The 25,821-nt window shown below is 41.7% G+C and overlaps 1 protein-coding gene across 1 annotated transcript; it reads left to right on the top strand.

The window, feature by feature from the left end:
- Positions 1-412: 412 nt before the first annotated feature.
- On the top strand, positions 413-25,821 carry foxo1a (forkhead box O1 a). Its single transcript, XM_082502525.1, has 3 exons — positions 413-1,408; positions 21,085-21,276; positions 21,651-25,821. Exons 1-3 carry the CDS (start codon positions 782-784, stop codon positions 22,836-22,838), a joined length of 2,007 nt encoding a protein of 668 aa, XP_082358651.1. The 5' UTR covers positions 413-781; the 3' UTR covers positions 22,839-25,821.

The following is a 25,821-nucleotide window of genomic DNA, read 5'->3' as shown; positions in this document are numbered from 1 at the left end:
GCATCGTCCAGTTTTAGTGTGAACCAAAAATGACCCCAGGTTATAAAGACGCTCTGATGGTGCGCCAGTGTAGACTCTGGCTGTATGTTACTACACACGCTACAATTACTCTTACAGAGTCTGTAGTCTGCTTTCAATACTAACAGAATATTTAGTTACCATTGCTCTTATTTAATCGTAAATAATGAATGATTTAGAGTTGCTAAGTTTTGACCTAAATACAGGATATTTAGGGGAAAGCAATGGATATAATTCTTCTGTAGAAATTACGTTAAAATTTAAAAAAAAAATCTTCCACATTTGCTCTCCACAGGTTTACTTTTTTCATTTAGTCTTTCGATGCAGTTTATTGGTGCTTTTCGGCTGTCAGTCAAATGTGGGCGGTGTCAGCTGACAAATGATACTTCCAGTAAGTCCTCACAAGCTGTATGTACAACAGAGTCAACAGGCTGTACGAGGAGCAGACGGAACGTCTGTAGGACTGGACAAAAACAAACCAGCGGGTCAACACACTGTGACCACGTACTCGACTTTACTTGAAAGACGTTTTAGAATCATTCTTTTAATCAGCTGATTTTTTTTTACATTTATTTTTAATTTTTTATCGACTTGGGATGTAACTTTCAGTGTTGTTTCCTGCGCCCAAGCGGAGCTCTCTTTTCCCGGTCAGTTTTATCTTGCGTTCGCTCACGTCTCCGAGGCGAAGTTGCTGCTTTTGAGGAGCGACAGGTTCGTCACAATTACATGACATTGTAACACTTTTCTCACTCACCTTTCGACCATGGCGGAAGCGCCTCAGCAGCCACACCTGGTGGAAATCGACCCGGATTTTGAACCGCTGTCGCGGCCCCGGTCGTGCACTTGGCCATTGCCCCGGCCGGAGTTTATCAACCCGGGCGACTCCAACACCTCTTCACCAGTCCCATCTGTCAAGCAGGAACCCGCCAACAACACCGAGTTCATCAACAACCTGAGCTTGCTGGAGGAGACCGAGGACTTCACAGAGCAGAAACCCATCATCCTGTGCACTGATTTCCAGTGTCAGGAGAACTGCGTCCACCAGCAAGCTCCACAGCAGCAGCAGCAACATCAGCAGCATCCGCAGCAGCAGCACCCGAACCCGCAACTCCCGCATCAGCAGCAGCAGCAGCAGGTGCCTCTGCTCTCCACCCCGGTCGGCTCGTCGTCCTCAGCGGCCGCGGCCGCCGCTGCTGCCGCTGCCCAGAGGAAGAGCAGCTCCTCCCGGCGAAACGCATGGGGGAATATGTCATATGCAGACCTCATAACCAAAGCTATCGAAAGTTCTCCCGAGAACCGACTAACTCTCTCTCAGATTTATGACTGGATGGTGAAGAGTGTGCCTTATTTCAAGGACAAAGGAGACAGCAACAGCTCTGCAGGATGGAAGGTAACTACTTGTTTTCTTATTCTTAACTGTGTGTGTGTGTGTGTGTGTGTGCGTGTGCGTGCGTGCGGGTGTGTCTGATAAAGCACTTGCTTGTGGTACTTCTTGTATAAAAGGAAAAATAAAAAATGTTATTCAGTGGGGAGTTTTGGTGTGTCTGTGGGTACTTAACAGTGGGTTCACAGGGGCTTCATTGTGCTTTATGCTATGTTTTTATCTCCTGTGGTATCACTGTAATACCCCTCCAGGGATTTCTGGCTTGTCTGTGGTGTTCAATAGTCGGTTTATTGTGACTGTATAATGCATTTGGTCAGGGTTGTTTATTTTTATCATCCATCATCATTTCGAGAGTTATCATCATCTGCAGAGACTTATGCTAATACATGATTTACTCCCTATGCATACTTTTCCCCGGGATTGACAAAAAGCGTGCACAAAGAGTTGCGTAGCTGCTATGTGTTAGTCCCATTCATGCTCACATGTCCTCTTCCATTGTTATCCATCCACTTAACGACCGTTTATGTCACCATAACTTTAGGCAGTAATCTGACTTGATGATTTATATGAATATCCTAACTAAACTGAATGTTTCTTGTCCCCAAATTAATGCTTCCCTCAGAAAATGTTTTGAGTTGTGACTTAAAATCATTTAGAAAGATCTACTCTTTCAGTTTTCTTTTTTTTTTTTAAGGCTAAATCACAGTTTTCCATAACAGAGTGTGTGAGCACTGAATGAAGCTTTATTTATACATCTGTGTTGTAAGGAGATACCAGCATTCATGTGTCCTAGGAACTGTCCCAAACATTACGCAAGAGGGGACTTAAAATTTCTGATGTGGTGTGACAGGCCCTCCCACTGAACACTAGTGAAGGGCGTAAACCTCTCTTTGGAGACACATAGTTTCATTGGTGTCTGACAATAAATTAATGACAGTCTACTCTCACAGCAGGAAATCATATTGCGCCTGTAGCCACACAGTGGCCTCTGTTGTAGTGTTGTAGGCTGTCTGGGCTGCCGATGAAATTTAAAGCTTTTGTTTTTTTGTGTTCCCGTGTCAGCAGGATCCCATGTTTGAGTCATGTGCTGAGAGATGACACATTCAGATCAGTCACAAAGGCTAAAGAGAATTTCTTTTTTTTCCTTTGGTTTGCACTGAATCGGACTTGTAGACAGATATTTTTCCCTAATTAATCATTCACACGCGACCTGCATACTTTTGCCAAAAACTACCACAATAAACTGCCTTCCGCGTATTCATCCATTCATCTGACTTTAGTGTTTGCAGAAAGGACACAAACTCATGTTAGGCTGTCAAGTGTAGTCCTGTGAAGACAAATTAAATGAGAGTGGAAAAACCCCTCCAGTGTAGTGAAATATCCCCCAGTAAACAAAGCAGGCACTGGACAGATGTGTTGCTAGGGTGGTGATATTGTCCCAGAAGCCATTTTTCCCCTTCACTTCTTCTTTGTATGCCTTCATACTCTAAAAGGTTCCAGCTTTGTGCTGCTCTCTGGTTTTGTTGTGATTTGTAGGCAAGGTGCTTTTAACATAAAATGTGTGTTTTTTTTATCGGTGAGACAACAAATGAAACTTTTGAGTGCAATGTGTCGGTGTGTTTGTGAAAGAGGTTGCTTGTTGATTTCCTCCGTATTTACCATGCTTTTAAGCATGTTTTCCCAATGAGCAAGGGATGCTAGTCATCCTTAATACTCTGTAGTTTGTTTGTAAAACAAAAATCCAAATGCTGCATTTTTATGGAAATTAAAAGAAATAATCAAGTCAAGAATCTGTAGGCAGTGTGTGGTAAGCTGAAACCTCGAAGCAGAAACACCCACATGGTGTTAGTCATGTTAAGTCTCAGGTTGCAAATTATCAATAAACGCACACATAAGCATTTACTTGGTTATGTGTGCGTCATCATTAGTACTAGTACTCCAGTGACCATAAAACACACCCTTTTTCTTAGAGCAAAGCACTGTATTGTAATGTCTTTAAGAAGTTGCGTAGCAGAGACTGGATATGACAAGTGACTGACTGCAGCAGAGTTGCAGTGACACAGTCTTAATACGTCCTTGTGACTTCATTAATAAAACTAAACCAAAAAAAATCAACGTTCTCACTTTTATTGCTTCCATTTAGCGTGTGACATTTTTGCGTGTGACTGGCGGCTCAGCCACCGCTTGGGCTCACGGCTTATCCTGCCATGGTGGGGGTGTAAACTGAGTAATACTGTGGGAAAGCAAAGTGCCATTCATGGCTGCGAGGAGAGTTATTCATAAAGCTCTCCTCTCACTTCCACACAGGGGGGCCATCACACATTGTCTCTCCAAAGCAACCACACTCATGAGGTGGGATAGAGAGAAAGTATCTGTGCCAAAGACGATGATGTTTAAATATAGCGTTTGAGAGTCATGCGTTTTGGGGGGGTTTTTTGTTTATTTTTTTAATTTTATTTTTACATAGAATCATCTTTTAATCCACTTAATCGGTATTTATTGTCACTGTTTCCTTTTAAAATATGCAAAATGTCTTTTTTCTGAGACCAGGCTTTGTGATCTTCAGTCCTGCTATGTATTATCTGCCAATGGGTGAAATGACCTGTTGGAAGTATGAAAATATGTAAATTGTGTGGCAGATGTCATTCCAGAAGGACTGTAGACATACAAACAAAAGCGCTCAAGCTAAATATTGGACTGTAGTTAATCAGAGAACAACTTTGCAGCTGAAACTGTGCCTAGTCTTTAAACAACTGATTCATCACAGGGCAAAACAAATCTGCCCATTGGTTTTAACGAATAATAAATAACCATAAAAAGCTTGAGTCAACCAGCGCACCTGTCTATAATTACGAGTTTTGACAATAGAGCTATATCAGCACAAAAGCTATTAGGGAATAGCTCTAATCGGCCTCGTGTCAGTGGTGCTAAATTGCATTTTTTCTTTTCTGACTACACGAGAGACCAAACACTGATGTTCTCATATGTTAACACTTAAGTGTTAAGCACGAAAGTTTGCATAAAATCTTGAGGCAGAGCTTTTAAGATACTGCTTTGGGTAATATGCCTCATTAGTCGTTGAGCTGCGAGATGCAAGCTATTTGCAAAGTCTCCACACAACTTGTGGCCATTCATTTGAACAAAACGTGGCCATAATTTGGTGCTGAGTTACATTTGTTAACATTTGTAAAGTAGACGTGGCCATCTCGATTAAGTTAGAGTTAGGTGTGTTCAGACCATTCTGTTTCTCTCAGGTAGTCTGTTCCTGTTCCTCCCCCTACCAAAAAGAATAGATTAATCCTGAATGGCTATTGATGTAGCACTTGTATCCTTGGAGAATGACACCAGCAATTGTCGAAACAATGAGAGGCTATATTGGATGAGAGCATATCGATCAACCGGTCAGTCTGATGACAACAGCGCTGCCAAATAACTTTTGATTTTTATCCTTTGAGGTTTCATGATAATATTAAAACACTCAGAATAAGAACATATTCTGCGGCTTGTGGGTTGAAACACTGGTTGACTAAGTCGTGAACTAAGCTTTTTCATGGCCTCTGACGTAGATAGATCTCAACAACAAAAGCAAAACCCGAGTTCTTTGTTTCTAGGAAGCGTTGACTGCTCAACACCTTAAAATATTAGTTGTAATTTACCTTTGGATCAGTGTCTCAGAACCTGTTAAAGATTATTCCTCAATGTTGCTGATCTTTCAGGTAACGTGGCTCCCCTAAAGTGAACTGGTTGAAGCACGTCTCTATGATTAGAGCTATCTACTCTTAATTGTTTGACGCTGAGCTTGATTCTCAGCGCTGCTGATCCTACACAGTTGGTCGTGTCTGAACTGAGTCATGACAGCCTCCACACTTCTCAGGCCGTCTGTGACAGTGTGAATTTTGAGGACAGTTGTGCCAGGTGGGACCAGCTTGGAGAAGCTCTCAGAGTGGACTGGACATTGGCCCTGGCACAGGATGCCATCCAACAGGAAGACGAACAGATGGCACAAATGATGCATCACCAAACCTCTCTGCAGAACTGCTTATTTTTTTTCCTAATATGTCCAGTTCTCCAACAGACTGCCTAACTTAAAAAAAATCATGCTCCTTAAGTCACTATAAGCATAACAATCAGGATTTCATATTGCTGCACGCACACAAACATATGCATGCATTAGGTGGGCAATATTATAAACATTATGTATGCAGACACTTGCATATATGCCAAAAGTCTGTTCTTTTGTGTATTTCTCTACTATAAGTACGTCACTACAGCATAAATATTTGCTTTTCACTGATGGAGCTGGATGGCTCAGGTACACTTTGATGTCAGTTACCAGATCAGTTTGGCCATGGGTGTTCTCTGTGCTCGATGCTCTCTTGACCTGAAATTCCTCAGCCTACGCTGGTAAACACTCCCACGGGTCTCAAAGCAAACTGTGCCGAAGCAGACAAACACGTAGGTCCGAGCAGATTGTACAGCGAGCGACACGAGGGTCATTACCATGTAAATGCACCTGTTGACTCCAATCCCTCTTACCGTCTTAGTCTTACAGTAAGCAAGGTTAGCACCACATAGGTTGTGTAGTAGTTAAGTAATCAAGGGTCATGGATCCCATGTACCTGTTTAGAGTAAAGAATAATGTAGATTGTGAAACTTCAAATAGCCCAGTTTGACAAAATAAACATTGTCACTTTTGCTTTTATGATCAGAGAAACTTATTCTGTCACAAAATGAACCTCAAAAATATCAAGACAAAAAAGAAACCCTCCATAAACTCTCTGGAACACGTGGAATCATTAACAGTGACACCTGGTTCTCTATACTACTTTTAAATTGTTGACATAAACAACGGCAAAGGATTCAAGAATTCTCTTGGAAAGCTCTACTTCTAGTTATTATCTGATACCTTTGCAAACTTGTATTGGCTAATCTTTAAATTATTAGTTTAATCTCATAAGTAGAATACGTAAATGAAACATAATGCTGTTGAAAGCACCTGAACAGATCAAGTATATTATGGAGCCTTTCAGTTAAAATTACTTGAGCTTGAACTACAGTGTGATGTAGAATATATGAGATATAACGATATGAATGAAATCTGATATTATCTTGTGTTTCAGCAGTCATGATATGACTGTAGTAAAAACTGCTCTGCACTCAAATTGCTAGTGTGTGTGAGTGTGTTTTATTCCAGTATAATATGAGCTCCAGCTCATTGCTAAAAATGGTTTAACCCAAAGCTGGTTTCTTAAAAGAAACGGATTACTGGTCTGAGAAATGTCTTTTGGTTTGCAGTATACAACGCCTTTAAGTTTAATTGATCAGTAATAGGATTTAGAGTCACATTGCACCCTTATTTAATGGTCTTAACTTTTGCAGATGATGCAGAGGTGAATCAGATTGCTGCTTGCTATCTAAAATGGATTTACCAGCAGTGTGGCTCAAAGAAAGGGAGAAGCTGAGAATTTAGGTATTCTAGCTGAGTGAGCAGAAAGCTGGTGGTGCTTTATCACCATTCACAGGCGGTTTGTTTCTCTGGGTCTGAATGTGTATTAGTAGGACAGATAGCTGGATAAAACAGCAGTCCTCCTGTGTTTGCTGGTTGGAAACAAACACACACACACACACACACACACACACACACACACACACACACACACACACACACACACTTCTCACCCCCCTGAGGCAATCAGGGAGTCCAACCTTGGCATTGCCCCAAGACATGAGGGGCAGCTGTGTTTCTCAGGCATAGAGCTGAAGGAGCTCTCCTCACCCTCCTCCCCATTTCCTGACTGCGCCGCCTGCCTCTCCATTCCTGGTTTTCTGCCTCAGCACAAAGCGGGCCACACTTGGTGTTTTGAAGGGTTACTAACTTCCATCTCCCACCCCACTACCCGAGCCCTGCCATGGCAAACCCCCAAGGAGCTAACTGCTTACTGTCTTTAGGGGAAAATTAAGAAAAGGGAGAGAAAACACAGCAGAGGACCCAGAATGCTCTAAGTTCAGTCTGGGTGATACTTGTTAGGAGTTGCATAACAAGACATTTACTGGAATCAGGGAGCCGCAGGCCAAAGTCTGGTGCCACTGGTTAGTCAGCGGAACTGTGAGGCACTGTGTTAGAGATATGTGGGACGTTAGTCTACTGTGTGTGCGCACATAACCTGGGCCTCATAATTAAAGCCCTGCTGCTGGCAGATGCGCAGACATGATGGCAGACAGACAGGCTGACACAGGGAACATTCCAGCGCAGGCTTTTATATCTTTTTTTATTGTGGCGTGATACTCTGCCTTTCCTTTTCTCCCCAGCTGATTTTAATCCAGTATCCACTTACGACCGCCTCTCCCCTTCACTTTTTGTATCGCTTAGTGCTTTGAAGTTGTGAATCACCATAGCTGGCGCACCAGAGGTGTTAGAAAGTAGCTGTGAGTATTGATGATTGCTACCTGTTAGTCTTTAACCGTCTCTGCCTAGGACAGCAGTAATTATACCTGTTATCAGTTAACATATCAGTCATTTGACCCTTTAATTGCCCATTTTGTCAATTCAAATTGTCCTCCAAGATTCAAAGGTGACACTGGTGAAACCGAAGGCTGTTTAGAATATCTAATCCTGAAAAAGAATGACATTTATCACATTTCAAAGAGGCAGTAAATGTTTGTCCTTTTCGGTTGACGTAAGTAGATCCACTTGAGGTGGTTTTGGCTGTGCGTAGTATAGCAGCGTGATACACATGATGTGATGTAACTGTGCTCATCCTCTCAAACTTGATTGAGCAACAGTGTGAAACTAGTAGTTCCACACATTGTTTCACAATGCCATGTTTTCCTTCTGTCCTGCTCCATATTTGTTTTCTTCTGAGACCCGACATTAGCATTACCCTCTGTTGTCTTTTATTGTTAGTAAGAAACACTTTGTGATATTAAGGGGTCACCAGACTGAAATAACAAGCAATGTGGTGCAACGTTGCTGTCAAATGATTTTTGGATGTTTAAATCTGCACGTGGAGCACGTGTGTTTTTATTTAGGAGTTAAGTAATTCTGTTTCTATCGCATCACATCCTTTTAACCTCACATGAGTATCAACAATTGATCCTACGTGGAGCTTCTCTCTGCATTCACGTCTGTCTGTCTCAGTCCAACAGCCTTTACAGTTTGCTGCTCTCTGTAAAGCAGAAAAAAAGCAACATTTTTAAGTGTTTGGGTTGGCAAGATGTTCCAGATGGTCTGGCAAAAACTATGCAGCCAGGAATGAGCCTATAATGAGAAATTTTACTGAAAAACTTGAGAAAAAATAATCCTTCCTCAATGCATTTTATGACAGTAAGTGCAACTTTTGAATGTGAATCTACACCTACACCGGTTGGAAATGATGTTTTTGTCCTCAGTTAGTGACGTAGCCAGGACCACAACTGGTAACTTATTGCTAAGTTACTTACAGAGCCTTTATCTCGCTGGAAAGGAAACTGGAAAACCCCATAAAGAGCCCCTTTCATTTCGTGATTTCAAACAAATCATGCCAAATGTGTACACGGCTGTTTCCACCGCCTCAGACACTGGCATGACAGAGCTCCGCAGCACTCCTGCCAGAGTTTTGTTTTGTCAGTTCTTTTTCTGGCTGAGGACCAGATCATTCAGGAGAGAGATCACTCAGTGATTGTAGTGTCCAGTAACTGTGAGTAAGTAGAAGTGATATACAAAAGATACCAGTAAATACTAGAGCTTCATTCAGCCTTACAGAGGAGTGGCGCCCACGCAGGTTGCTTTACGCTAGAGTTGAAAATATGAAGTTGACATCCAGTGTCGTTGTCAGGTAAACAGTCATTTAGGATGAGTCAGAATGTTTTGTTTTTAAGATTATGGGTTTGGTAGTAGCAAGACAAAACCACGTGATCTTTTTTTCCCTCTTCTTTTCACAACTTCTCACCAGTCAGGAAAATTGAAAAAAATCCTCTGTGGGGTTACCATTAAGACCTCAGCATTGTTTTATGGTGTGAGAAGAGGAACTGTGGTATGGATTAAAAAAAATTTCACCGTAGAAATAAGAAGTGAAAACCCACGGTGCTTCTTCACACTTGCAAATTTCGCATCCCGTCCGTTTCTCATAGCTTATATATGAGTGTGAACTAGCTACAGACACACAAGGAGTGAACAGAGCAACACTTTAATGGGAAGGCTCACTGCTGAGGGCCCCAAACCACAGGCATTACCCAGACCCACATTGTTGTGCAATTCCTGCCCTGAAGCGATTATGCACGGTGCCTGTCAGGCTGGACTGGTATTATCACACCATCACACATCCATTTTGGCTTTCTGTCACATACATGAACACTCGTTGGAACTGTACAGCTGGCTGACATGGGTGGAAATTAAAATCTACACTAAAATCAGAAGTGCTGTTATGACTGTACATCTGAAGGCAGGTTTCCCGCTTCTTTGTCATAGGAACATAGGTTATTTCAAGGCCAAAGAGCACAAACCTATAACTGAACTGCCTTTGGGAGTGTTCCCTTTAGATTTGCATTGGTGTTGCAACATTGTTGCACTTTTGTCTGTTTTGTATAGAAAGGCCTTTGTCTGATCAAGTGCTTATGGGTGCAGTGGGTAGGGCAGTGGTTACTTGACCTTAACTGGAACTGGATTAAAACCTGAAATGTACCAACCAAACCCTATCAAAGAAGGATATCAGTTTGTCATTGTTGGCTTATGTGAGAGGTGCAAAATGCGTTTTCTCCTGTAACTGCCTGTATAAATAGCACGTCGTACGTCTGCTCAAAATAAACATCAGTGTTTTTTGCTTTTTTTTTGGTGGAGGTGAATATTGCTGTGCAGTCTGTGGGTAACATCGCTGCCTCCTAGTGCGGCTCAGCTTTCAGGGTTGCTGTGTTGGATTCTGGGAAATTTTGCCGTGTAAGTCGGGCCAATTTGATGTGTAATGACATGTCGACACATTCTGCTGTCAGTGATTCATTCATACTGTGGTTGATGTGATTGACAAGCAAGTTTTCATTGAAAAGAAAATGGTTTGTTTACAACACCGGCATTTGTTAGCAATTCAGAAGCGTTTTTGTTGTTTTAAAGAGGGAGCCATTGGGAAAATGGTGGGAAATGTTACGATGCTCTATGAATCAAAAGAGAGAATCCTTCCTTTGTCGTCTTTCACCATCGACCTGCTTTTGTGATATTTTGCGCTGTACTAATATTGACGCTTTAATACTAATTGTTTGGCATACATGTCTTAGGCAGTTATTAATTTCCCCATCACTCTAAAAAGTCTGAATTGCACAATCTGCTTTGTGCAAACATTAGACTCTCAGAAAAAGTGATTAATGTATTGTTGCATAAACTTAAAGTAATAAAAGGCAGCAATGATATTATGTCAGCTGGCTGCCGTAACTATGGAAAAATAATGTTTTTTTCTAGAAACTCTTATCTCTGCTAACCTTTCTTTTTAAGAGGTGCAAACTTCAGCCTCAGACTGACAGGAAGTGGGTGGTTTGAAAGCACTACAAGGTATGCAACACGGATAGTGATGTCATCAGGAGAGGAAGCAACACTGAGAATGACGCCAGATTCAGTGGCTTCTTCCTCTTCCAGCGTTTCCTTCATTTTTCTCCTTTCTTCCGCACTGCTCAGTGCTTGGAAGTGAGTCAGTGTTATTGCTGATTATCCTTCAACACAAACTTTTTACATGTTCTTTTCAAATACTTAAATGTCGTGGTTTGTTGTGGTTTAGACTTAATATAATAATAGACACAGTATAAATGTTGACTTGCCCTGACCTGTACCGATGCCAGCTTTTTAATGATCGCCATGACTGAGTCCAGCCTAAGCTGACTTAATGTCATACTTGCCATCTCTCGCTGTACCTAACAGTGTGGGACACATCAGTCTAGTTTCACTTTATACCTCATGAGAAAACAGAGCCCTTCACAAACTCTCGTTCTTTAACTCTATCTGTGGTTACCTCTGCTGTCTTCACAATGCTTTTATATAGCATAAGAAGATGCTGATATTGAAAGTATACAGTGTGTGTCTTTTAGTGGTCTCTCTGGTTTAATTTTCAGAAAAGATGGAAATAACTTTTAAGATAACCATGAAAATATTTGGCTGCTTTGGTGTCTTCTTAAAGTTGCATTGTTACAGTTTTTGCATTCCTGCTCCATTTGCATACTGTATGTGTTTATATGTTTTTTTCATATGTGTCACTGTAATTTCCTTTTTAAAGTGAGTCCATTAAAACCCACTTTGTGACAAAAAGAATAACTGTTCCAGCGCATCTTTTAAGGTTTTTTTTAGCAATTTCCTTTCTCTGAAAACAGTCACTCGTGAATCACGCCAATTTTAGAACTAGAAAACAGGTAAGTGCATTACAGATGTACAGAGTCTGATTGATGTGCATATTGTTTTGTTTTGTTTTAGATTTTGTGTATAAAGCTAAAACAAGAAAAGCTATCAGGACCTGCGTTTTTCACCGTTAAACTGTGATCAGTTAAAAACATGTTAACGAACTGTAGTCAGCTATGTGTTCGGTACAGCAACTACATTTTCTCGACGATGGAAAGAGATCTAAGAAAAAGTTTAAAAGACTGCTACTGTGACTTTAGTTTCAGCCTAAGATGGTAGCAGTGATTTCCCACAGTAACAGTGCTGACATTATGCTCTCTTTTGCACTCTTGAAGTGTTAACCTCCAAGTGATGTCCTTTAATTTTGGTGACATTTTTAGTGCGTAACAGGAATCTCCCTGCTGCTTCAGAAGGTTACTTTTGAGAAGAGACAGTGTTCAGACAGTGTGGGCGGTCATTTTTTTTCTCAGATTTTCTGCTGATGTTTGAATTTTAGCAGATGTAGCTTTTTTTTTTTTCTCCTTCCACATATTGCTAAATCTTCTGAGCGGAGACTCCAGTCCAATGTATTTGTATGCAGCCATTTTCTTAAAGACATCTTAGAAATGTATCAGTGCTTTACAGTCTGATTATGCACCACTAAGGAGACCTGTGGTAATGAGAAATCCTCTCAACTATGTCACTGACTTGAGATTTTCCACTGGAAGCCATAAAATAGCTTTGGGATATCCCTGTGTTTGCTAGTTTGAACTGGGGTAAGAAGCATATAAATATAACCCCCAAAACACTTCCCCCACCCCCTGTCAATCCAGTGGTGGGCCAGGCCCATGGAGGCAGGTCACCAAACAGGCACCCAGCAGTGGTCCACACACTGCATCTTTATCCATGCAGAGCAGGCAGCAGCCCAGCCCAGTAGTTGTGCCGATCAGAGGCAAAAAATATCCTCGCTCCACAGACACTGCTTTGTGCATTTACAGACTCGCATTGTGTTGCACATAGCAACACATGCACATATTTTAGCATGGTAAGCTTAGCCAGCACAACCTAGTCCCTGTCTATACACATGAGCAGCATGCTGCACAAGCCCGAGTCAAGAAATTAACGAGCACAAGAGAGAGCACAACATGTAAACAGAAAGCTGCCATTGCTCTTTTTGCTGCGTCATTATTTTCAAAGTGTCTTATGCCCATAAATGTCACCTAGACCCCCATCAAGTGTTGCTGCCAAGATTTATGTTGGATTTCTGCATCCTTTGAAATAATGGAATTGAGAATGCATGCTCGACTGTGCTCGTTCGATTGTTAGAGTATATAGTTTAAAGTTTGGTCACTCACTCAGATATTCCGCAAAGTTTTCTTTGGAGTAATTTGTCCAAATATGAGGCCTGTCCAAAGTAGAGGAAATGATAGATGATATGTTATTCTCTCACCAAGCTATGTGTGTTTGGCTCCTTAATGAGAGCAAATCCTAAGTGGGGAACTGCTTCTTAAATGTGCAGTAAGAGTTTTATCCACCATTGTGATCCTGTTGGAAAAGCCTACCTGGATAAGGCTCCACTCTTTCCTTTTTCCTCTTGTTTTGTGCAGTCAGACGGGAAAGTTGTGATTAGGAAGTTGTGGCTCTTGAACCCACTGTTTTCTCCAGCTGGTCCATTGCTTTTGTACCTACCAGGGTCTCATTTTGCGGTGTTTTGCATATAAACCAGAAGAATCAGTATCAGGACTGGCCAGCGCTTCCTGTGCGGATACAATGCAGCAGGAAGTTCACTAATAGCCACTCTGCCACTCATCTCACTCGCCACTTGTCTCACACTATCGGACGGTGATGAAAGATCCTCGAGTGTCAGTAGCTTTGCAGTTTCTGCCTCTATGCACAAAACCACTCACAGACTATTTATCATTTGTCTGCAGCGTCTGAGATCGATCAACCTTCAACTTAACCAATCACCATCCACTCGGGCTTCCAAGCTCTGTATATGTGCGTGTGTGTGTGTGTGTGTGTGTCTGGACGAAGGGGGGTGGTTGCATTAAGATTGCTCGCAAAGGATTGAGAAAAGGCGATCCTGCCAAAAGGCGTCAGTAAATACATTTGCAGACAGATTTTCTCCTGCGTGACTCGCGTTTTCTGCCTTTCCTTCTCCACTTTACGACATTCATATAAGTCAGCATCTGACAATGACCATTTTGAAGAGGTACTTTCCTGGAAGACATAGAGTGCTACTTGGACTCATAGAACTCTAAAGTGAATTTGAGGAGCTGCACACTGAGTGCTCTGTCTATTGGCCTTCTCACTCAGCTCTCTTTGCCAAATTGATTTATTGAAAGTTGACGTCAACGGGTGAGCAAGGGACTGTTCTTGCTGCAACATGAGTCTGCGATCAGCTGTGGCAAGTAGCATGCATGCATGATGTCCCTGGGGAGCAAGTGAAAAGGACAAGGGAGGAATAGAAGACTAGGAAGGGGGTAGGATGTTGGGAGAGGGCAAAAAAGAAGCTATTTCTAGCTAGAACCTTATCCTGGGGTCAATTTCCATTTTTAATCTGAGACTCGTTTTTTTTTTTTTTTTTAACTGAATTGTGGCAAGATAGATTTCCTTTTATATCGCTAGCAACAGTAACACGTTTGTGCTTTCCTTAGCTAGTTTGACCTAAGGTGTTGTGCCGTGCCACTTGCTGCTATGCAAAATAAATGGCAACAATCATTTCCTTTTCCTTAGAATATGTTTTCTTTTTTAAAAAAGATGCTATAAATAATGAACCCAGTTCTAAGGCTTTACATTTCCTGTGCCCTGCTTTTTATTTCCACTGCCTTTTATAATCATCGCTTTATTGACTTTAGTAAATAGGTCAGTGATTATCACTGGTCAATTCAATATTGGTGCTGAAGATAACATATCAAACTGCAAATACATGAAGTCATCACGGTCTGGTCAGATTGCTCTGCAAATGTGGCAATGTGAGTTTGTATTGGTTTATTGTTGTATATGTGTGTAAGACAGAGACAAACAAATTCATTGTAAGTAGCTTGACAATTTGGGCAAAAATATTATCATATTTTTATCATCTTGATGTAAAAAATGGTCTTAATATGCATGTAATAGCTGGAATGAAACTCATTCACTGTGTTTGTTAGACCTTAAACGAGAAGACTTAAGAAGGAGCCTCCAAAATTTTAGGTTCAAGGAGTAATAGCTGACTTGGTTTAGAACTAAATCCTAAATGAATCCAATGGTGTAAACTATTCAGCACCTTAACAGAGCACCAAAACAACCACAAAGTATTACATACAACTAAATGTCTTGATAATATGCAAAGACATAGATAATGAGCTATGAGCCCAATTCTTAGGAGAGATGTGGCTGAAAAGGAAGACACAAGCATTCGATGCTGCTAAGTGGGTCATTTTGGGGACTGCAGGTTTTCTTTCTTGTACTCATGGGATGGTAACATCCCCCTTTGGAATGGTGGGAAAAATTATCTTGCGGCAGATATTGCTCTAGTGTTTATAGTTTTAGAAATCGAAACTATTTCCAGATGCTGCGAGACCACTCTTTACCACAGATACTGATGTCTGACTCTCCATTTTCACTTTGTTCCGTCTCCATGCTCTACTTTGACTGTGAGGATAAGGTTAAGCAACCCAAAACGAGCATTTATCGGTTTGATGATTGGCCCCTGCAGTGAAAAGTCTAGTCCTCCGTTCACAGGCCTCCTGCTCAGCGAAGTGAGCTATAGCAACCCAGTTTTTAAACACTTAAAAGTATTTTTCAATGATAATGATCAAGATCACTTAATTGCATAATACTAGATGGGACAAAATATAACCTTAGTAATTTATTTTCTGATATTTTAACAGTTAAAAAAAGTGATTATGAAGATGAAAAATCCTTGCATTGTTTGGAAATTTGTGACAATATTTGAGATACTTTTGGAAAAGCCTTTTGTAGGGAATGTGGCTTTTATATGCACATAAGGAAACACTGATCAGTTACAACTAGAGTAGAAATCTCCCCAGGTATTAGATGCCACCCCACCCATTCAAAGACAAAACCAAAACAAGAAAACCCAGAAACAAAACAAAAAAACAAAACAAATGAGTCAGACTCTGGACGAAAGAGTGCTAAGTGTGTCTGACACAGAGTGGAGAAAGTTATCGCAAGTATATATTTAGATGACTTCATCACAGCAAGCGAGAGTTCATTCGGTTTGTTGACCCATCACCTCACCTAGAGCTGTGTTCTCAACCCCATCCTGTTGTTAAGCGGGCAGACATGCTAAGCTGGTGTTAGGCTAATAGCTGGTTTACACATTTTCTGTCTTGACCATATTTCTCGCCCTTTGCCAGACTCAGCACAAGGCTCCAGACGTGACCCAGCTGCAGCTTTTAGGGCTACTTATCTTGGTGGTTTGAAATTGTGCGCATACTCTATAGGTTGTCGTCTCACGCACAGGTGCAGACATTACACATACAATAGGTAGTTACAGTGAAGAGCTCCTCTTAAGGCTGAAAATTGCGTAACAAAAGGTGAAAATGCACGGTAAGGACAGCACCGTTTCTCTAATGAGTTCAGTGGAAATAGTGCATGGAAACCACATTTTCACTTTCATGTGTTCCGTATCTCTGGTAAATGTGTGTGAAGCTATAGCTGCTGCGTGTGAGATCATAGATGCTGCACGCTTTCAGTCAGTGAGGTGGGAGCAATGTTGCACTTTATACGTGTAGCTATATGGCCTTTGCAGCTGAGGTTTCACTTGCGGGTTTACATTATTCAAAGCAGCACTGCATGTAGGTGGTGTTGCGCTCTTCTGGGGATTTTTTCATTAGACAAGTTGACATTTGAACGACTCGGAGAGCTTCCAGCACATTGGTCAATCGGAAACACCTGTGTGGCACAGTGTCTAGATTTTTGCAGGTATTTGGCTGCAGTTTGCAAGTAGAAGGAGAGGTAAGCAAGCAGGCTGAGAATAGGATAGGTAGGCAACAAAAGAGCAGAAATGGAAACAAGATAAAGAGGGGAGAGAATACTGGAAAAGAAGAGATGAAAGGAGTAGGAAAGAGCAGACAAGGCGAGAGGAAGAGGACATTGAGGACAGAAGCAAAGGGAGGGTGATGTACCGAACAGTGTGGCCTTTCAGTAGTGCTGCCAGAGAAGGAGTTTTTAAATCAGCACAGTTTGTTCTTTACTGATCCAAGCCCACTCTGTCACACAGCTCCTCTTTCTGCATTTCTCAACAGCCTACATTCAAAACACATTCTCCTGGACTCAAACCGCCCAGACAGCCACGCTGCAGCCTCTTGCCGAGTCGTGACGTATTCAGTCATGTAATTCAGTTTCAGCAGTCACACGACAACGTGAACTTTGCTTTCGTTTAATGACTGTGGTGTGACATCAGACATCAGGGATTATCGCCTGTTGTCAAACATAAACTCTTTTGGCAGCGGGTTTCGGGGAGGCGATTTTTGCGGTGTCCACTTGGCTCACGACTTCACATTCCATGCCTTTTTCTCTGCTTACTGACCGCCATGTTTCCTGTGAGACAGGAAGTCAGCTCTGCTTCCTGTCACAGTCCTCTTTCATGTGGTCACTTCCTTGTGTTTTGCCAGTACGGCTGTGCAGTGTTGACCGTGAATGGAGGTGGTGCTCCTCACGGCGAGCTCGGGAACAACGGAGAGAAGGCTACAGTGTGTGCGCGCATGTGTATTTCAGTCAACATTTATTATGATTACTCACTGCAAAGAAGATTTCCGCTCTTGTTAACTGTATATTAATTTCAAGCACATGTTAATGTGTTAGCATTGTAAGTGCAGATGGTGGGGTTTTTTGTGTGTGTGTGGCAAGAAACGGAATGTTCTGCTTTTGAAATGACAAAGTGTTATTGTCAAATTTTCATGCAACATAAGATAGGACCGTCCTCCAGCGACAGTAATCAAGAGTTCACTTCTGTGAAATTATGGGTTTTGTAACCTTGCTGAGGAATGTTGATTGTGATGGCTGCCTGGCTGGGAATCCTGCCTTTACTGTTTCCTAAGAGATACTAACAAGTTGGCTGTGATTACAATTGAACTTTGCACACAGTGATTAGCTGGAATGTTTAGATTCCTGTGTACTGCAGCCAGAGATAAACCAGTGTCGCATTCAGTCAGAGGACCCCACAGCCACCCCTCCCCTACACACACACATGGACACACACACCTAAAAAAAACGCATACTTTTAATTAAAAAGATATTAACAAGAAAGAAATAATACTTGCCTGGTCTTAAAGAAGAAAGGCTTCATAATTATGAGAGCAAAGGGATTTCCATTTGTACATCTGCATTTCTGTCTTAGTGGATCACTGTGTGCGTGTCTGTTTGTTCCCAATAGCGTGTGTTTAAAACCAATATATCACTGGTTGCAGCGGAGTGAGCTACAAAATCAAAACCATACTGTGCTGCTGTTTGTCCTACTGCCATTCCACTAAAAACATGAGCTGGCACTCTCTCGCACACACACTCGCGCACACACACAAACACAGTGTGAGACGAGGCTTTTCCACTGGCCCCACCAGACGCACTCAGCCACACTCCCCACACGGCACACCAAGTTCTGCCGAGTTCTGGCATTTCCCATCAGAGCAGCTTTTATGACCCTTTGCTGGTACTCCCTGCCTTGCATCAATATTTTTAAACTGGGTTTTAAAATGTTTTGGATTATTACACCCCGCGTTCTAACCGTGACATTTGACAAAGCAGAAACCTGGGTCACTAAAGTAAGAGACTTTAGCTGTGACTTTCTACTTTCTGTCACCGGGATGATATAGGGCTGCAACAGGACATCCCGGCGTCGATGCACACATTGCGTTCATTCCTTGTCCCAGCAGAGCTGAAATCAGCAGCACTCGTCGCAGTCATGGGAAAGAGAGGCTCATGACCAGACATTACTCCTTGAGTTTTGTCATAGCTACCGATGTGCAGGAGGGGGAGGAGGGGGAGAAAAGCATTTACTTGGAGAATCACGGAAGGGCTGTCACGTACCTCAGATCGTGCAAACTAAACCACAACTATTGGCTGAAGCAGTTGGGTCATTTGATTCAGAGGTAATTACATTTATTGTGAAGCACCAGTGTTCATGCAGGCCCTCATGTGCCCTACAGGCTCAAGTCCTCCAGTGAGGAGGGGAAAGAGGGAAAAGTACGACACGGAACAGAAGATGTTGAAGGAAAATAAAGGACAGGGAAATAAAATATGGCGTGTTTTTTCTGAAGTTATCTGTTTTCCAATTAACATATCCAGCAACATTTATGTTATTTAAAAAAGAATCACTTCATAATGAAGCGAGTCCAGCTGTGATGGGGGAATCATACTTGTCCTGCGACTAATGTATTTTATGGCTCTAACGGTTTGAGAAAATAATCAAATTATGACTTTGCAATTTCATGAGGATGAACTCAGTCTGGGCTTCAGAGGTTGACCCATATTACCATCTCAGCGTTTGATCATTCTTTTTGTTTCAGTCTTGCAAGCATCTCAGCTTTCGCCAAAATGACCAAAAACCTTTAGTCTTTGAACCTTTTAACAACAGATAAAGACTATTGTGTGTTTCCTGCACTGTCTAAATATACATGAAAATTGGTCAAATTAGCCGGCTGACACTTGAAAAAGTGTCACATGCTTACACTTATCATTTTTACATGTGACTATGCTCAATTGCAATCCAATAGGTGATGCTGAGGCTGTAGAAAGCAAAGGACAGGTACCACTGAAACAATAGTAAGCAGGTACTACATGCTGCTTTGCAACAGGGATCATTGATAGTGATAGTCTGCTGAAAGAAACCAGTAATAGTGGCAAAGCAGAGGAAAATGCATGAAATGATAAACCTAAAATAAGCAACTGTGTAGATTGACAATGAGAAGACTGAAATACTGCAAATCCTCTAGACTGTATTAATATTTAGTCCTGCAGTCATCACCCCAGAGATCTTTAATAACTGGAATACTTTTAAAATATTAGCCAGAACTTAATTTAGACCCCGAGTTCCTCCAAGGGTTACCAGTCAGATCTGTAGTGCACTTTAATTACAGAAAAGCAACAATATGAGTCGTTTGTTTGTTTGTTTGTTTCATATCATTGTAAACTAAATGCTATGAAATCACATGTGCACTTTTTCAGTATTTCTCCAACAGATAAATTTCAATGCTGAGAAAGTCCTGTATCTCTTATTTTAAAGAAATAAAAATCACTAGCAATAAAAACTGTGTAATAGATTATACTGGTTGTAGATTTTAGTGTCCAGACTCCAAAGTGATGGTAGAAATGAGGAGAAGCGGAGGTGAAGGCAGAGCAGAGGGCAGACTGTGAACCAGATGTGAAGCGGTGACTCACAGCAGGAACAGCCTTGATGACGTTAGACACCATGCATGCTAAGCTGTGTGTGTGTGTGCCGGGAGTTTTAGCTTTTCTTCCAAAACAACAAGCTTTACGCATGCACAGTAATGTCTGGACAAGGCTCATTACTTCATGTTAAGACCTGGACAGAAAATGATGCAGAGCCTAGAGACTATAAATTATCATCTGAGGTTAAATGGTCACTTCAGTGACAGCTTAGGCTGATGTAGAGTTTTAAAATCATTACGGGCTGAACAGCAAATTAACTCTGTGATGTTGAAGAGCCAAGCGTCCCAGTGCACTTCCAACTTCCAATAAAGCAGGGGCGACGTGCTGTCTTACTCTCTGCGCTGTGCTTAGCAGACATTTGTTCAATATTCTCGCTCTTTTGTTTGCTCTGTTTTAACAACGCTTCACTAGCTTCCTGCACAAAAATTAGTTTTTCCACTGGTGGTGTCACTAAGCAACGTTAGAGCGCAGCATAAGTGTGTCTGTAAGGAGGAAAGATTAGTCTATTTCCTCCCTTTGATTTTGAACTGGTTTAAACAAGACACATAGTTAGGAGGAATGTGGTATAATAGCGTTTTACAATAGGCCCTTCTGTTTTTGTGAGGGAAAGCCCGCACCTACAGTGAATTTGGAGAAAAGAGTGTCTGCAGTTTAATCCCCGCTCTGTTTAGGATATTGCTCATGGAGTAAACTTACTGACATCTATTGTCTGTTTGCTTGTGCACATGTGTTTTTTGAATAGCGAGCGGCATTAGATTGTTGAGTGACATTAAAATCTCCGCTTTCTCCTTGTAAGTCGGCTGTAAAGGTGAGCGTGTTTTTACAAAGGACCACCTGTACAGATGGATTTGCACTTGTATGATGAATCAGATCTGAGGTGTTGTTGGAAAAGGGCATGCTTAAAACCCTCTGTTTGTCCGCTGCTCACCCAGCTTTTCTCTTTCTCCCTCTGCTCCAGAACTCCATCAGACATAACCTGTCCCTCCACAGCCGCTTTATTCGAGTGCAGAATGAGGGGACGGGCAAGAGCTCATGGTGGATGCTAAACCCGGAGGGCGGGAAGAGCGGCAAGTCCCCGCGACGCAGGGCAGCCTCCATGGACAACAACAGCAAGTTCACCAAGAGCAGAGGAAGAGCAGCAAAGAAAAAGGTAACTCATGCTTGCGAGGTCAGAAAGAATTCTTTATTGATTTACATACTGATTTTACTGATTTTTTTTCAATACTTGTTTACTCACTGTGTATGCAATGTGTACAGTACCTTGAGATAATGTGTTAATCTGCCATAGTTTAAATAAAGGTTAATTGAAGCTGATTAACATGAAAAATATGCTATTGATTGAAAAGTAAAGTCACATTCTTCATGTCTTTAACTTTGTTCTTATATTACAATATATGGACACTGACAGCTTAGTAATAGTCAGCCCTGTGTTCAATGGTTTCTGCCTCACTTACAAACTTAAACTGACGTCTCTGGCATGCATAATATTACTGGTTCACTGACAGTCTTCCTGTCTCCCCTCAGCTGTCCCTGCAGGGCGGCCCTGATGGAGGTGCAGACAGCCCAGGCTCCTACTCCAAGTGGCCTGGCAGCCCCAACTCCCACAGCAATGATGACTATGATGCATGGAACAGCTTCAGGCCTCGGACCAGCTCCAACGCCAGCACTCTTAGCGGTCGCCTCTCGCCCTTTGTGCCTGAGGATGACCTTGGAGAGGCAGACGTGCATATGGGCTACCCCGGAGCCCCCGGGGCCAAGATGACAGGCACGCTGCCCAGTCTCACAGAGATGACAGGCTCTCTGGGACACAGTTCTGAGAATGTCATGGAGAACCTCCTGGACAACCTGAACTTGCTCTCTCCAAATAACTCTCAGGTTGGAGGAGGGGCGACAACCCCTGGCTCCTCCCAGTCCTCCCCTTCTCCAATGATGCAGCCGAGCCCTGGGTACCCCTCTTACAGCTCGCCCAGCATGGCTTCCCAGTCTCAGCAGGAATACCACAAGTGTGTGTATGGCCAAGCAGGAATGAACAGCCTGTCATCTATGCCACTGCAGACACTGTCAGAGAATAAATCCAGCTTCGGGCCCAGTATGAGCCAGTACTGCAGCACCGCAGGGCTTCTGAAGGAACTGTTGACATCAGATACGGACCAGCACGGGGAGCTAATGCCATCAGTGGACACTGTTGTGTCTCAGTCCAGCGGAGGCTGTATGCTGCCACCATACAACAGCAGCCAGCATGCGGCCAAACTCATGGGAGGAGGAAGCAGTCATCCACATGGTCTCCCTCACACTCATCCCCACAATGTGCACAGCCCAGCCTCAGCCACATCATCGGCTATGAATGGCCGTTTGCTCATGACCTTGAACTACAGCGGGGGCGCCGCACGTTTACCGACAGCCAAAAGCCAGATGCAGATGCCTTATGACCTCTCTGCCCACCTCGGCGGGGGAGGCATGCCCGGCGGCTTCTGTCCTCTTAACACCAACAGATACGGTCGACCGGGATTGTCAGCACCCTCGCATCAAGAAAAACTGCCCAGTGACCTGGATGACATGTCCATTGAGAAGTTTGAGTTTGACATGGAGACAGTCCTCCATGACACTCTAATGGACGGGGACTCATTGGACTTCAACTTTGAGCCAGTGGTGACCCAACAAGGTTTCCCACATGGGGTGAAGACCACCACGCATAGCTGGGTATCAGGTTAGAGACTGTGATTCACAAAAAAGTTCTTTCTACTTAAATTCCCGTTGCTGACATGGTCACAATCAGAACTGACATCGGACTAAAAATGTATCTGAAGATACATTCCTCATCTGGACATAACCTGCAGTCACTGTTCCACCATCATTTCTGTTTCAAAAAATACTTCTCAGATCACTGCAGCAGACTTGACCGGTCCTGATCTGCTGAGGACAAATGACCACCAGAGTTCTTGAAGGTGACGTCAGGATTATTTTCTGAAATAAGTCAGTGCAAACTAAGTGCCAAACGTTTTGCCTTAACATATGAGCCAAACTGAAACACACGTCTCTGGTTTACTATACAGTAGTTGTAATCTTTGCAGACAATACTGCCAACTACAGTACCATCTCATCATGGTCATCTGCAGAAGCAGCAGCAGAGCAGTCTGTTTAAGAAGTTAAACTCACACCAAGCTGTTTACTGTGTCACATCAATCAAGATTTTTGTAATGGTGATCGATTACTGCTGCGGAGAAATCAAAGAAGGTAATCTGGCGAATGGGTTATGTTGACAGACATGATTTAAAACAAGAAAAAAAAAGAGAGATCTTTCTCAACGGATCCTTGAGTGATGTTACATAAAAACTTACTTCTTGAATGTAGATATTGTAATCATACAGTTTGTGAAATCCTTTCTTGTCATGTATTTTTCACAATTGTAAATAGTGTTTACAGAATGGAAGCAAAAATCGAGGCAGCAGAAATGAGCCCCACAGAGAAAACTGGATCAGACTCTTTCAACCGTGCTAAGTGGACAGATCTGCGCTTGAGATCAATCGGGCTGTAAAATGAAAACACGCGTTTTGATTTCTTGTAAATACATTAAGAATGTCTGTTAAAAATGATGCAGTTAGATGTTTACTAGATTCAGCATAAATTATTTGTGGTTAATAGAGATTTATGCTGGTGCATAACCTGCACTCAGACATGAGAATTGTTCTGGGTCATTCGTCACTCTGAACCTTAATACCACAGGGGCCTATTTATTGTGCCTAACAAAGTAAATTTAGACTGCAGGCTTGAAGGGTTTTATATTGTAAATGTCTACGGTCCATACGATACTCAAATCCAGCAGTCTTGAAGAACGGTGAACTCTTTCTTGTCAGTTTCCTACTTTGACTTTTCTTTAGAAGTCGGGAAGAAATAAGTGACTGTAAATTGTTATTGTTATGGTTTCCTGAACACTTTTCGGCGCTGTGAATGTTACGAGGTCAAGACGGTTTGGATAAAAGATATTCTCAGCGCTACTGTTGTTTTCACACCAAGGCTGCATAACACCTGCAGAAGATGCCGCCAGTAACCAGCCTGTGCCCTGCTCAGTTTCACAACTTTTTTGTATTTTCTTCTGTGTCTTAAAAGGTTACTGTGACTGATTTAGATAGCACAGCGTCCAAAAGAGCCCTCTCATGCTGTCAGTAGGAACAGCCTTACTGCTTTCACTGCCCCTCCTACCTCTACATATCATCGTGTCCTTCTAAACATTTGATATTATGGTATCACGTGACTTGATAGCGCAAATTATCATTTCCGTAACAGGTCTGTTTTAAATTATTGTTCGTTTTCCAAGCAAACTGCCACTAAGTGTTACGTGTCTGATTCTTTATCTCAGCTTGTATATTTGCATTTTCAAACGGTCGTTTCCCAGTCGTTGCTGTTCTAGCGACAAACTTTTCAGCCCGTCGTTGACTTTTATTAAGCAGAATCAAAAGTAATACTCAAGATTATATCTGTAAACATAATTGGTTCTCATAAAATTGACTGGTTAGGTGGCAGAGAGACAAAGGCAAAAACTGAAAGTCACCTATTTACATTAGTCTTGATGTTATGATGGAGAAACCGCACACAGCAGCAGGCGATCCTGTGTCGCTAATGAATTTACCTTCAGCCACAAGTGAAGGTTCTTGAATTAGTTTAAAGTTTTCTCTGGTTGAAATGAAAACCTGCAAACTCCAAACCAAAATGATCCGACTCCAGTGACGTAGATTTTTTTCTTTTCTTTTTTGAAGCCAGGGAGTAAGCAAGTTTATGTAGAGTCAAATTAAATGCTTAACATTTCAAAAGGCAGAGGAGCCAATATAGAAGCTGCTTTTGGGCTTTATTGCCAGGTGTTGCCTTTTCTTATCCAAACATGCCATAATGTACTATAGCCAAATTTGCCTTTGAAGTCAAAGTGATATATTTAGCATTTTTATCATTTTATGTGTTCAGAACTATATATATATATATATAAACATATATATATTTGTGCCGGTCACTCAAGTCAGGATAAACTGTAATGAATCCACATAGGTTCACTCTAAAAGTTAAAGAGTTGTACTAAGTAAATTATATCTTTACATTTTTAAATGATTTAATCTATGCATTGTATTCTTTAATTTTATGTTGCTATTGTTCTATTTTCCTTTTCTTTGAACTTTTAACAGAGATATTTTATTGTAACATAGTGCTGTGAGATGTTATGGTGTTGTCAAGACTCTATGTTTCAGATAGTCTATGGGGAAAAAAATGAAGTTTATTTAGAAAATAGAAAATGCAGTGATTGATATGTTAAGCTTTTGTAAACTGACAATGTTGTTTTTATTGTATTCAGCTACAGTTTTTAGAAAATGGCATCAAAAAGCAAATTAATGAAAAAAAATGTCAAAGATTTATCGCATTTTTAAAATGAAACACACAATATTTATTCATTAGAGAAGTCCTGCTCAAAATGCAGATCCTGGACCAATTCAGATATTGCACTTTCACTTGTATATTTAATAACTAAGGGCTCCTCGTAACAAGAGGAAGAGTTCCTATTACATATTTTAAATGAAAATCTGTTACATTTACCTTGAGCAGGTATACAGGAATAAATTGGAATTGTGCTGTGTGATATGCAATCAATACAAATATGTAACATGTTCAATATTAATGTATTAAAACCTAAATAAATGTACTTATGTGTAAA

This window comes from Aulonocara stuartgranti, assembly GCF_965226115.1.
Source record: "Aulonocara stuartgranti genome assembly, chromosome: 14".
NCBI lineage: Eukaryota > Metazoa > Chordata > Actinopteri > Cichliformes > Cichlidae > Aulonocara > Aulonocara stuartgranti.
This window is presented reverse-complemented; position numbering and strand designations above follow the sequence as displayed.

What these genes read in the sequence shown, in the direction of transcription:
- foxo1a (XM_082502525.1), top strand. Translation starts at nt 782, where the DNA reads ATGGCGGAAGCGCCTCAGCAGCCACACCTGGTGGAAATCGACCCGGAT. An exon ending in ACAGCTCTGCAGGATGGAAG is followed by an intron (nt 1,409 to 21,084) that starts GTAACTACTTGT and finishes CCTCTGCTCCAG; the next exon opens with AACTCCATCAGACATAACCT. An exon ending in GAAGAGCAGCAAAGAAAAAG is followed by an intron (nt 21,277 to 21,650) that starts GTAACTCATGCT and finishes GTCTCCCCTCAG; the next exon opens with CTGTCCCTGCAGGGCGGCCC.